Here is a 13,238-nt window from a genome sequence, read left to right on the forward strand (position 1 = left end):
TGGGCAGACTCAAATCCAGGCTGCTTCTTAAAGGACTTGAGTTGCTTGTATGTGATGTGCAAGCTCTGCCAGGGGAGCTCCACAGATTTGCTGAGCGAAAAATAAATCATTTTATCCCCCGTGATTCATCAGATGAAACAAGCTGAAACTAACTTTTGAGCCAACTTGGCTAAAGGTCCTGTAAGGGCTCTGGATGAACTCAGAACAACTACAGAGATTGTACGACAACAAGTTTATTTCCATAGAAAATGAGTGTGATAAGTTTCAAAGCTCTGGGAAAAGTTAGTACATTCAAGTTAAGGGTGAAACAGTTTTGGCCAACTAATGAATAGCTTGTTTGGCCAGTTGTTCTTAAGCAGAACATAACAAATTCACTAATGTCGTAACGCCTTATTTATCACACTGTTTTATCTGTTCCCGTCTGGCTTTGAAATATCAACACTATTTTTGGCCAGTCTTTTTACTTCTTTAAGCCCCTTGAAAGTGAACACAGTCCAGCCGTTTTTTTAAACAGGACGTGTCGCACTGATCACGTTTATTGTGTTAAGACAACAGTCTACATCATGTTCAACACAACACATGTCAGTGGTGTGTTAAATAGCCGCGTGCGCTGGCAGGGTTCATCTTAATGCTGTGCTCCATCTTTGAAGTAACACACACGGTCGTGTACTTAACTTTGTTGAGAGTGTCACATCCTTTTAGGGAGGAGATGAAGATGGATGCAGTTGCCTCTACGATACAAGAGCACATTGTTTATAGGATCGGGATTTCCAAAGTCTCTCTGCCTGGATTCAGTTCTGCAGATGTTGGCCATGTTTTCATCCCTAGAAGTCACAGCTATCTCCTTTAGTTTTTAGTGTGCGTATGTGGGTGTCTTTGTGTGTGTGTGTGAGTTTGGAGAACAAAGCTGTTTGGAACTATTTACAATACAGTATCCAAGGCTGAGTCCAAGATAAAAGGTTAAGGCATCCGTCTTTAAATTACTGCCGGGAGGCTGTAATGAAGAAGTCCTGATATTACTGAACAATCTGAGGGGGGGGGAAGGTTAAAAAAAAGTAGATAGAATGAGTCTCGACATAATCCTAAAAAGCTTTTACCATTTAGAAAAGACAAGAATCTGAAAGATTTATTTTCCTCACTACGTTAACAAAGTAATAAATTAAAAATGCCTTGAGTGCTACAGTATTTTTTGAGGTGCGCATCAAGAAATAGTAACTGTTTTAATTCTTTGTGGCATGGATTTAGCAAAGTACTAAAAACATTATTCGCAGATTTTGGTCCACATTGACATGATAGCATCACACGGTTGCTGCAGATTTGTCAGCTGCACATCATTGTGAACATCCTGTTCCACCACATCTCAAAGGCGCTCTATTGGATTGAGATCCGGTGATAGTGGAAGACACCTGAGTACAGTGAACTCACTGTCATGTTCAAGAAACCAGTTTGAAATGTTTTGACCTTTGTTGCCTGGTTTGTTATCCTGCTAGAAGTAGCCATCAGACAATGTGTACTCTGTGGTCATAAATGGACATGGTCAGAAACAATAAACTATCATCTTTCAGTACTAAGGGGCCAAAAGTGTGCCAGGAAAATTCGTTCCACGCCATTACATCATCACCACTACCACCTTTGGTACAAGGCAGAAAGGATGGATCCATGCTTTCATGTTGTTTACACCAAACCTGACCTTACCAGCAGAAACTGAGACTAATCAGACCAGACAGCATTGTACAATTTTGGTGACAGGAGTAGCAATCAGTATGGACTTCTGTTGCTGTAGTCAATCTGTTTCAAGCTTCAGCATGTTATGCATCCAAAAAAAGCTCTTGACTTGTTCTTTTTGAGTATTTTTGAGATACTGTCTTCCTATCAGCCCAAAGTAGTCTGGTCAGTTTCCCCTGGCCTCTGACATCAGCAAGACATTTTCTTATTTAGAACTGCCACTCACTGGATATTTTCTCGTCTGTTGGATCATTCTGAAATGGTTGCATGGGAAAATCCCAGTAGATCAGCAGTTTCTGGAATACTCAGACTACTTCATCTGGCACCAACAGTCATACCACGTCCAGTCACTCAAATCACTTTTCTTCCCTATTCTGATGCTCAGCTTGACCTGAACAGGCTGTTCAAATGCAGAGAGTTGCTGCCACATGATTAGCTGATTAGATATATTAATGTTAATGAGCGGCTGAACAGGTGTGCCTAATGAAATGTCCAGGTGACTGTATTTCTCTTTATTTAGTCCACTTGCTTCATTATTATTGTGGGGTTTTAACCTGAAAATAACAACAAGCAGTTGTTTTATTCATACATGAACAGTGTGGTAACACAATCCCAGTTCCAATAACTAGCTTTCTAAAGGATTTTGCATTGTTGTCATGGAATAATACCTTGAAAGTGTGAAAGCAGATGTTAGACTGGACTTCCAGTTGAGATTACTACTATAGTAAAGGAATTATTCCCCTAAAGTTGACATAACATAATATAGACATTGTAATTTGCTTTTATTTGTATTTACTGATTTAAGTAAAACATTGTAAATCTTTTTTTCTTTTTTTTTTTACATCTTCACTTCCTGATTCTCACCAGCCTACCTGTCATTCATTTTTTCCAACCAATGGAGAGCCTTCTCGCCAACATCAGCTCCAGCTCCACTGCTGAGCCTCTCCTGTCACTTTTCAACTCACACCAAACTAACTGCAACACCTGGGACCAGGAATGGGGGACCACAAACCTGCACAGGTTAGCCCACCTGGACATGCAGCTGTATCAAGATTTCTACACCGTCTGGGTTTTTCTGATGGTAAGATCAAATGCTGAATAAATCTTATGTTACACTCCAGCATTTGCTATTTCTGTGCAGTTCCTTAAGTTGTTTTTACACTTGTTTAGGGTAAGCAGATAAAAGCAAGGACCCCGCCTAAATAAATTGAATAGATTAAATTTACCAAGAAATTTAATCTATTTAATCTGCATGACCAATAAACTAAGGATCCATCCCTCCCTGCTCCAGGTGTTTAACTGTCTGATGCTGGTGGTTGGGGTGGTCCTCAACAGCCTGGCTCTCTACGTTTTCTGCGGTGCCTCTGCACACTCTTCAGCCTCCGTGGTTTACACCATAAACCTGGCGGTGGCTGACCTGCTGGTGGCTCTGTCGCTGCCAGCTCGCATCGCTCTGTACCACAGTGGAGGGAGCTGTGTGGCCTGCTCATACGTCCACACCTTCAGCTACTTTGTCAATATGTACTGTAGTATCCTGTTTCTGACCAGGTGGGTGAGTCATAACCTCATTTGTCACATAACGAGGAGCTGTTATGCTTTTCATTATTTTTAGTTATGTGCATTCTTTTAGTTGGATGCTCATATTCAATGTGGTAACACACACAGATAACCCTGTGGACCAAGTGTTTGGCTTCTGGCTGGTCTAATTTCTTGATTTCCAGAAGTTCTTGTGTCAAGGTGATATCATTTTGGCATGGATTTCCTTATACCGTCCTCTCAGGCTTGGACTGAGATGAAAGAAGCTTTGGTTTGTGGAAGCCAGGCAAGGGGCAGCCAATCAGAAGAAAGTCAGGGTTTTAAGGAGTGAAGCCTTAAAGAAGCCTAGTATTCAAATTTATCAAAAAATAAATTGGAATAATATGTCCCCTCTATCAATATTCACTGATGGCTTTCTATTCAGCATCTGTATCGATCGGTACCTCGCTGTCGTCCACGCATCCAGTACCCTTCATCGATGGAGGACCATAGGAGCGGCAAGGTGTGTCAGTGCCACCGTGTGGTTCATTGCAGTCGTGGTCACCTACTCTTTTCAGGTGAAGAGACACACTAAAAACACAGCGCACACAAGATGAGCTCTCAGTGTATAAATCCACAAAATAAACCTAAAAAGAGAAATTAATTAATTGCAATAATTGAGTTCATAATTTAGTCTATGAATTGGTTAATGACACAGATTTAGTTTGGGGGGGGGGGGGCAATTTTAAATTATCCTGAGTATTAAAACTTATCAGTGATGACCGTCAATTAATCAAATAATGATTTTCATGAGGTTGCAAGAAAAGTAGGAGGAGTCTTGGTTTACAGAACAGTCAGGATCTAAAGAAGAGCTGACAAGGCTGTCAAGCTGAGACAAGCTAAAAATGCTAAAAGGCTAAATCATGATAGAATTCTTTCTCCTTCTCTCTCTAGACCACAGCTTTGGAGTTCAGTTCCTCCTGCATGGTCCTCCCTGCCCTTTTCTATCTCACCATCCTGGAGTTTCTCCTCCCCCTGCTCGCTGTGGTGGTCTTCACTCTGCGCGTCACCTGTTTTCTCTCCTCCAGCCACAGCGGGATGCCCCACCAGAGCAGGGTGAGGAGGACTCGTGCCATCAGGCTTTTGGCCACCGTCCTGGTGGTCTTCACTGTGTGTTTCACACCCTTCCACGTCCGCCAGGTGCTGGTTTACTTCCAGTTCAGAGTGGCGGGGGAGGCTCCCGGGCAAGGGGCGAGGGATGTGCTTTCCTATCACATCACCGTGACCTTGAGCAGCCTGAACAGCTGCCTGGATCCAGTGGTTTACTGCTTTGTGACGGACAGCTTCAAGAGAATGTGGAGGACCAGGAGAAGGGGAGGCAGAGAGGAGGACGGGGAGGTGGGGTTTACAAGTGGCATCGAAGGGGAGAGGAATTCGCTGAATAAATGCTCGGGTACGGCACTGGCGATAGCTCAGAGCATAGCCACACTAACGCTCACAAGTGCACCCCTCTCTACAACCAGCGCACACCACTCTGATTGGACAGGCGGCCATGTTTCGGAAACCAGTGATGGCACAGTTCAGAGAGACAGCTGGAGACAGTGACACATGTCGACTTTGTTTTGCTGTGAAACCAATGAACTTACACTGCTTCAAGTTTCAAAAGCTGCTGGATTACACACAGAAAAAAAACTATGTATGTGGGGAGTTGATGTTTGGCTTGTGTTCCAGAGGCACCTCATCAAAGTTTGTGATGTAAAAATTCAGATTGACTAGGGAGGAAAAAAAACCCATTTTATTCACAAACAAGCTTTTTATTTAGTCATCGTTCTGTCTGGATACTTCTTTAACACTCTTTGTAAATTCCTGCACATGTGAGTTAAACAAGGCTTTACCTGTCCCTTTATTCCCTTTCTCGCTCTTTTTTTAAACTAAAATTTTTCCATTAGAAATAAAAACAAAAAGTTGTATAGTAACAGTTGTATAGTAGGTAAACTACCGTGACTAAGTCATACACTTTAGAATGGAAATACTCCTTTTGTGTACTTTTGTAGACCATTTATTTGACTGCTTTGATTTTTTAGGATGCATTTGACTCTGATTCATCAAGATGTCTGTATTGAGTCACACTGAATGTTGAAAGCCTTCAAAAATGACATTTGCAACATTAAAATGAAGAATAACAGAAAGAGTTATGAGCAAAGAAAAGAGACTTTCAGAGGGTTGAAGTCTCGAGACACATAAATAGGATAAATGTGTGTGTATAAACATTTAGGGGTACACAGTGTGATGTTCTTTTAATGACTTGTTAATAATTTAAAAATGATTAAATGGACTTATGTCAGCATCACAATGACAGGAAATGATGAAAAACAAAAGCACTGCTTTGTTTCTAGTACATCAGGTTATTTGCTGGATTTAAATTTAGGCTACACTTTAGAGGCTGTGATCACACATCTTCCTCATAATTCAGGACTTGGTAGATGCAAGTTAAATGTTTAAGAAATGGATGCATCAATCAAACTATGTACTAACATAAAGTCACTTTATCATAAATTCATTTTCTTCTTCTTCTCCTTGTTTGTTTGTCTCAGCATTGCTTGTTTTTGAGTCAGTGTGTGCTATTTTTACTGACTTGTTTATCTTGTTTAGTATAATAAATGATTTATATAAAGAAAATGCAGAGATGGTGGTGCTTTTTGCAATTAAAGTGCTGTTTCTTTGGCTGTAGCTGTTGTTAACAAAAGAAATAGTCACCTGCAACTTTATTAGGTACATTCTTTTAACTCCTGGTTAAACACTTGAGCCTACCTGAGTATTGTTGATGATCATCTCTATTGCTTTATGACCACAGTGTCTCCATCACCTGATTGCTGTGCTCAGATGGCCTCCACATTCATCAGGTCTCAATCAGGTAAAGCACTGGTAAAGGGATGCGGTGGAACAGGAGATTCACGTCATGGATTGCAGCCAAACAAATCTGCAGTAACTTTGATGCTGTCGTGTCAATATGCACCAAAATCTCTGGAATGTTTGCAGCACTTGATGAATCTGTGCTACAAAGGATTAAGGCAGAAATGGGGTCCAACCTGGTACTAGGTGTACTCCACCAGAGGACAGCATCTCCCTGCAGTGGAAGAATGTCATCCAGAACAATCACACTGGCACTGATTAACAGTGGAGCTGTTCATGAAAAATAACATTACCCAATAACAGATTATGTTATTTCATAGCTGCTGCTGTTATCCACTGAAATATCTGTGTGTTCTAAAGCAGGGTGAAAAAAATTGTGAATTATGAATTTAATTTATAAATTAAAAAACGATTTATGACTACTCTCCTACACAAGATTTCAGTGGATTTGTGTATTAAGTGCATAAAACTCTTTGTTTAGTTTTCATTGACGATATTAGAGTCGAGCTATGAGGTGTCAGTCATAGCAGGAATGTGAGACATTAAATTGAGCGGCATTTCCCTCCATCATCCTTCCAGAGAAGCAGCAGGTCATCACAGTTCACGTTACGTAACTGCGATGACCTTAGCTTGCAACTTTATACCAATGCGCGCGCACACACACACACACACACACACACACACACACACACACACACACACACACACACACACACACACATAAATACTTACCATCAGCTGGCCCTGCTGCCACATGATGAGTCTGGGTTAAACACACACACCAGTTTCAGGTTCCTTCTCTGGCTTCTCTTCATGGAAACAGCCAAAGCTTTGACCGAGTGTGTGCATGTGCATGTGCGTGTGCGTTTGTGTGCGCTAGAAATCTGATTCTGCACAACAAAATGTTTTTCCCAGTTTTCCTCTTCCTTCTCAGCGGTCTAACCGCAATGCATCATGGGAAACCAAATTAGCTGCTTTGAAGATGCTGAGTAAAGATTTTTTTTGGCACATGAAAAAATGTCTTGAAACTGCAGACCAGCAGGTTGCATCACCAACAGTCACATGCATTCCAACAAAAAACAAGCAAACAAAAACACGAGCGAGGTCACAAAGACAGAATTATTTTTATATTTGCTTCTTTGGAGTAAACCTGGTCGTTAGCTTCAATGGATCACAATTTATTTATTTTTTTAGTATAAAAACTAAATAACACTTTATAACAATTAATTACTGTAATTAAATTTAAGTGGTTTCTAAGTAATCTTACACAGTGTATCAGTAATTTTGATTTGCGCCTAACTTTTAAGTAGACACAAATTATTCTGTGAGTAATTCAAGTACTTTGTGTCTCCTTTCCTGTAAAATACCCAGAATTTAGGCGCAATTCGAAATGACTTATCCACAACTCAAATTTGTATTTGTATGTAAATACAAATACATTTTTTAAAGTTGTAATTTTTAAAAATTAATTAATTAATTACATTTGATTACAGGGGAATTACACCCTTAGTTGTTGTGCAGATTTCTGTTTCTGTTGAAGTGCAATTGAGTTTTATCATTTCTTCAGATAAAAATACTCTAAATACCTCCTTTACAAAAAAAAAAAGTACGATTTGGAAATGCTTGCCAAATCTTTATAAGAAAGAATGAAAATTCTCTAATTAACATGTAATTAATATTTTACAGAAATCTTACTTTCCAAGGAATAAGATGCTCGTATACTTGCAAGAAAATGTGCATCAAGCCTGATAAAACCAGTCTGCTTAAAGCTTAAGACTCCCTAAAGATAATAAGTGAGGTAACAATATACAGAAGGACATTAGTGCATTTTATTAACATGTTTTTTAGACACTGTTATCCCTTAATATTTCATTATTTACATGTGTGGTAAAAAATTTTGCAATGTAATACTAATAAGAGTAAACTAACAGCTACACTCAAGATCAAGACCTTTCTGAGCATCTTTCTCAACTCATGTTAAATGCACTGCAAAGCATTTTCCTCTAAGTATTAAAAACGTTCTATTTTTAAAATGAATTTGTTTCTCTGATTATTATTGCATATAAAAACATGTATTTTGTGGGTATCACTGTATATTTATGTCTTTATGAAGTGAGACACTCCCAGTTGCAGAAATCTTTTTTGATCAAATGAACTTTTATTTTCATCCAGAGCAGATTTTTTTCTCTTTTTTTTGCCTGTATGGTGAGACCCTTCTTTATTATTGATTCTTGTCACATTTTGAATTCTGAGTGAAAATGCCAAATGATGAAAAACGTCATTGGTTGTTTGCTTCTGAACAGAGTTTAAGGTGCGTTCCATACAGTGTTCATCCAGAGTCCTACATATGAAGGCTCAAGCATATTTACATAACATAGAGATATATATACAGACTTTATATAGAAAACAACACTACTAACAAAAATAATCATCTTTTTTATAGCAGCAAAAAAGAAGAAACTAAAAGAGAAATATGTATATTTACATCTTTTTTTTCCAAATAACAAGGCATATTATATATAGTACACTGCGTATATTTACTTTCCCATTCTTTAAGTATTCATCTTGATTTAATCTCTATGAAAATCAAAGTATATAGGCATCGCTCTCCTCCGTCATTAACACACAGTTTACTAAAGGCAGAGCCACAAACACACAAACACGCATGCACAGAGGCTGGACTGACTGCATGGCCGTCACGCTGCTGCCAGGAAATATGAAACAGCATCACCGCGTCTCCACATTCATTCAGTGATGCGGACGGTGGAGAGCAAACACTGAAAATGTACAAAGGCCAAAATTTGACGTGTGTGGCTCTGCCTAGGATTCAAATAAAACACAACACACACAAAAAAAAGTTTCTAGTTGAATTAAAACAACAGAACAGAGACAAAAAAAAGACTTCAGGCATCATCACCATCGATTCCAGAGCTAAGTGTAAACCAGGTGATTGCAGAACAGAGAACCAGGACCAAAAAGTGAACACTGAGATGACAGTTTTAACACACTGCTGTCTTTTTGCTTTGCCAGCTGTGAGAGGACCTATGCTCTCTCTCTCACACACACACACACACTCTCTCACACACACACACACACAAAGTCCAGTTCACCTGTAACAGCAAATAGAATAGCTTTAATTTACTCATTTGCAAACTAAATATCCTTTATAGACAAGAAAGCTCAAAAAATAAATATCCACAGTTACTTGTTTTTTTTCCTCCTTTTGCAATAAAGTTCTACTTGTTTATTTATTTATTTTTTTTACTTATGTGCAAGTTCTGTGCAATGTCAGGACTCCCACCCTGGATCGTCAAACATCAAAACCAAAAACAAAACTCACATTCGTTGACTTTAAAACAAACAAACAAACAAACAAAAAAAACATTAACATTTTAAGTCACCAGATGGAATCAGAGGTTAAGAACTCAATCTCCCAGCAGGCCAAGCGAAGCGGCTGAGCTGAACCGAGTCGCCGGAACATCCCAGAGTCTGTGATAAAAGGCTTGGGACATCATTGGAACAACAACCCCCCCACTTCCCCATAAAATCAACTACTTCCTCACTGCATTGGAACAGAAACACTCTAGTTGCACTTCAAGTATTCACGGCCAGGAGTCTCTAACCTACACTTGTAATGAACAACGTCTCATCCTGTAACACATTTCTTCACTTTCCAGCTTGAAAAGTGATAAAGTGGATGTTTAAAACTCGCTCGCCTGTTAGGAGTGTACTGACCCAGACCAAGCACAATGCTTCAGCTTAAAGAGTACATGTTGCGTTTAATTCTTTTTTTTTTAACACGTTTAAGTTCAAACGAAAACAAAAAGACACAAACATCCAGCCGTGCATTAGAAAATACATCCCTGACCTATTACGATTAAAGAAAAGAGCTCGAGTGATTTGTACAGTCATACTTTGGTGTTCTGAACATGCATATCGTTGTCGTCGCATGCAAAGCTCCATAACCCCAAAGTTGATTTTTTAAATTATTTTTTTATGTTTATTCAGAATATTTTATTGCGCTAATGGCTGCAGGGGGCCGTTTTTTAAAACATCCAATCTTAGCAACGTTTTATCTTACTCTCTGATTCAATGTACCTGAAAGTATGGAAGGAATCGAATTAGTATTAGAAGAAAATGTTAAACTTTGCACAAGAGTGAAAAATCACAAACACATCCCCCCCTCCAAAAAAAACATCCTCTGAATTCTCTTCTAAAGTCGCTCAAGTTGAAAAAAAAAACCCCAAAATAAAAACACCTTTTCCACTAAATGCTTTACATACGTTCATACATACAAACAGTTCTTTCTATTTAGTCACCACCCCCACTGCAATTTACATTTTGTTTCCCTTCAAGCTGCTTGCTTCAGCTGATTGAAACGAAAGGAAAACTGACCCAAAAATATGCACCACCACCAACAACCCTGCTCAGCCTGCACAAGCTCTGCACAGTACTCTGATCAACAAGGGTCCTTATTGCAACTAAAGGCCTGATTTATCGGGGCACAAACAACACAACACTTTAAAATGACTTTTTACATGTCCAGCATAATCAGCTAAAGAAACATTCAGAAGATTAAGATCGTTTAACGTCATCGCACACTCAGTCATCAAGGTCTTCGTATCTATCCCGGCTTTAAGGATTGCTAAACTCGGCAGTTTTGCTTCCTTTGCTGTGGCTACCGTAGCAGATTTAACCATTTTTCCCAAAGCCTTTTGACTGTATTGTAAAATAAATGTCACAACACTTCAATCAAAATTAGTGAAACTCTAAATTCTTGGTGCTATCTTTTGTTCTGTGAAAGTTACAGAGCTTAAAACCGGGTCCGGGTCTGCTTTGAAAAATATAGAATCTACTCTGTTCTTCTTTTGGTGATGTGGAAAGACCCACAACAGGGCCATGACCTTCTCTTGAAGCTTACGCAACAAGCCTTAAACTGTTGTCATAAATGACTCCTGTCAACACAATGGAGATTTGTTTGCCTTTTTTTAAACATTTCCATAAAATTCAGCATCCATAAAAAATATTAGAACCCCAAATCCAAAAGGTAACGCTGTTCTAGCTGAACCTTGTGACATTTCTTTTCCAACAATGTGCAGTGAGTGGCAAACTTTATGCTGACAGTATCTTTTTTAAAACAAACAAACAAAAAAATAAGCGAAAAAGTAAAGAAAAGGAGAACAACTCTGTTTCCTCTTTCTTTTCCTCTCTGGTGTTTGGTTTGTCGCTCCTCAGCTAGTCTAACATGCAGCATAGGTTAGTTTGATTAGTCAAAACAAACAGAAACATCACTGTGGTTCCTCACTAAATCTTGAAAACAATATTTGATTGTAATGCCCCATATACTGCACACACTGCATCTAGGCTCTTACTTTCATGCTTGTCGAATTTCACCCGGTAAACATGCGTATGTTTTGACTGTCGTTTTATCGTTCGATATACATGCGACTTTATTCTCATGCTCAATATTTCTGAGCAGATCCTCTGGATTATTGTCCTCTTTCCCCCGCGTTGAAGGCTGAATTAAAGATTTTGTCAGTCCTGCCATATGAAAGAGGGCAACAGCATCAATTTTATGGTCAATCAATTCCCCAGGAACCAGGCTTCGGGCTTGCGATTTCAAAAAATGCCACTTCCAAAAGTCTTTAGAGTCTTAAAGCTAGTGTCGCTGCAATGTCCCGCAAAGCCGACTGTGTTGTTGGGGTTGTTTTGGTGTTTTAAGTCAGCAGACACACACATTCTCGTAAATCAGCGTCCACATCACGAAGCAAAAACTCAATCAACCTGACTCCACAGTGCGGAAGAACGATTTTCAGCATTTTGTAATGATTGCAGCTTCAAGGACTAATGTTCATCGATAGAGTTCATTATTAGGGTGTTCATTCGATTGTGTTGAACTTAGATGAGGAAATGTGAGCGTGTGAGGGTTTGAATGAGTATGTGAGTCCCCTGAAGTTTCCTGTCCAGGTGGCTGCTCAGTAGCACCTCCTAGAGGCCCTGAGAGACAGGAGACAACCTCTCCTTAAAACGACGGCCAATTAATTACTCAATCCTGGACGACCCTGACGGATTGATCAAAAGTCCGTAAGGGATAAGTGGAAGGAACTTCGTCAACAGCTGAAGCGGCACTGGGACCAGAATGACTTTTGTTGGGTAAGTTGGTCTAATGTGACGCTGGTCCCACGGTAGACTGTGATGTTTTCTTCAGTGTGACATTAAAAATAAAAAATAAAAACCCTGTTAAAGCCAGAACAAACGCCAAGAGTGGACCAAAGCAAATTCACATCAAGGCACACCTTCGAGTCTTTTCCATCAGCAATGACAAATCAAGTTGTTTCTGCAGCAAAGTGTCTGTCGGCGCAGTCAGCCAATCACAGAGCAGACTCATTTTCCACCTGACAGGAAGCAGTAGTGCTGGTGGCCTTCCCCTCCTTGTTGAGTTTCAGGAAGCTGGGTTTCTCAATCACTACGGTAACAGCCCCTTCGCCGCTATTGGGATTTTCCAGCGATGGCAAAGTCCGTTTCTCTGAAGCTTTGGCTGATTCCCCGTCCCTGACAATTGAAATAAAATTTGTTAGGACTTCACAATGGGCTTAAAAACAGCTACAGATTAAGTAGGTCAAATGAAACAGTCTCAACGTTAAGCTAACTTAAAGCGCAGGCATGAGTACCATATTTAGGCCTTTATCTATAGAAGTTTCTTGTATGATGTCATGCACAAATTGCCTGAGAATTTGCTGCCACACTAGATGTGAGGTTGCTAGGAAGAAATGTGTTTTCCTCAACTGATGAGCAAGTGGTTGCTGTAGGTTGCTGGCTGCTGCTAGTTGAAACTGGTCCCAAAGTAGGTGCTACATCGAAAACTTCCTTGTAATGGCTTTAACTGCTGGCAGGCTGCAACAGTTAATAGTATTTTCCATGGAGCACAGCAATCCATCTGCAAATACTCACTAACAACTCACCATATGGTAGTAAACTTGAAAAGGTTCACTTTCAAAGTAAAAGTTGTGCATTAGCACTGCAGTCATCACATTTTCATGGAGTAGTTGGAGTCTAGTTGGAGTAGGCCTGCGTGACTGGGGCTA

At 39.7% G+C, this 13,238-nt stretch overlaps 2 protein-coding genes across 2 annotated transcripts in view; one reads left to right on the forward strand and one right to left on the reverse strand.

Annotated features, from left to right (window-relative positions):
* Positions 1–2,749: 2,749 nt before the first annotated feature.
* On the forward strand, positions 2,750–4,845 carry LOC146643725 (G protein-coupled receptor 20). The gene is made up of 4 exons (XM_085395394.1): positions 2,750–2,806; positions 3,017–3,273; positions 3,686–3,818; positions 4,195–4,845. Exons 1-4 carry the CDS (start codon positions 2,762–2,764, stop codon positions 4,843–4,845), a joined length of 1,086 nt encoding a protein of 361 aa, XP_085251520.1. The 5' UTR covers positions 2,750–2,761.
* Positions 4,846–8,289: 3,444 nt separating this feature from the next.
* The window catches only part of slc45a4a (solute carrier family 45 member 4a), a 55,181-nt gene continuing 50,232 nt past the window's right edge, over positions 8,290–13,238 (reverse strand). Inside the window, exon 16 of the mRNA XM_085395389.1 lies at positions 8,290–12,705. Coding sequence (XP_085251515.1) covers positions 12,525–12,705 — 181 coding nt within the window. The 3' untranslated portion in view covers positions 8,290–12,524. The remainder of the gene's footprint in view (positions 12,706–13,238) is intronic.

Source organism: Rhamphochromis longiceps, linkage group LG22, assembly GCF_057381845.1.
Source record: "Rhamphochromis longiceps isolate RC_006_pf linkage group LG22, R_longiceps_female_GT1.1, whole genome shotgun sequence".
NCBI classification, from domain to species: Eukaryota; Metazoa; Chordata; class Actinopteri; order Cichliformes; family Cichlidae; genus Rhamphochromis; species Rhamphochromis longiceps.

Excerpts from the sequence above, each read along its gene's own strand:
- LOC146643725 (XM_085395394.1), top strand. The coding sequence starts at position 2,762 with ATGCAGCTGTATCAAGATTTCTACACCGTCTGGGTTTTTCTGATG. Across the intron at positions 2,807-3,016 it reads CCGTCTGGGTTTTTCTGATG|GTGTTTAACTGTCTGATGCT; the intron begins GTAAGATCAAAT and ends TCCCTGCTCCAG. Across the intron at positions 3,274-3,685 it reads AGTATCCTGTTTCTGACCAG|CATCTGTATCGATCGGTACC; the intron begins GTGGGTGAGTCA and ends CTTTCTATTCAG.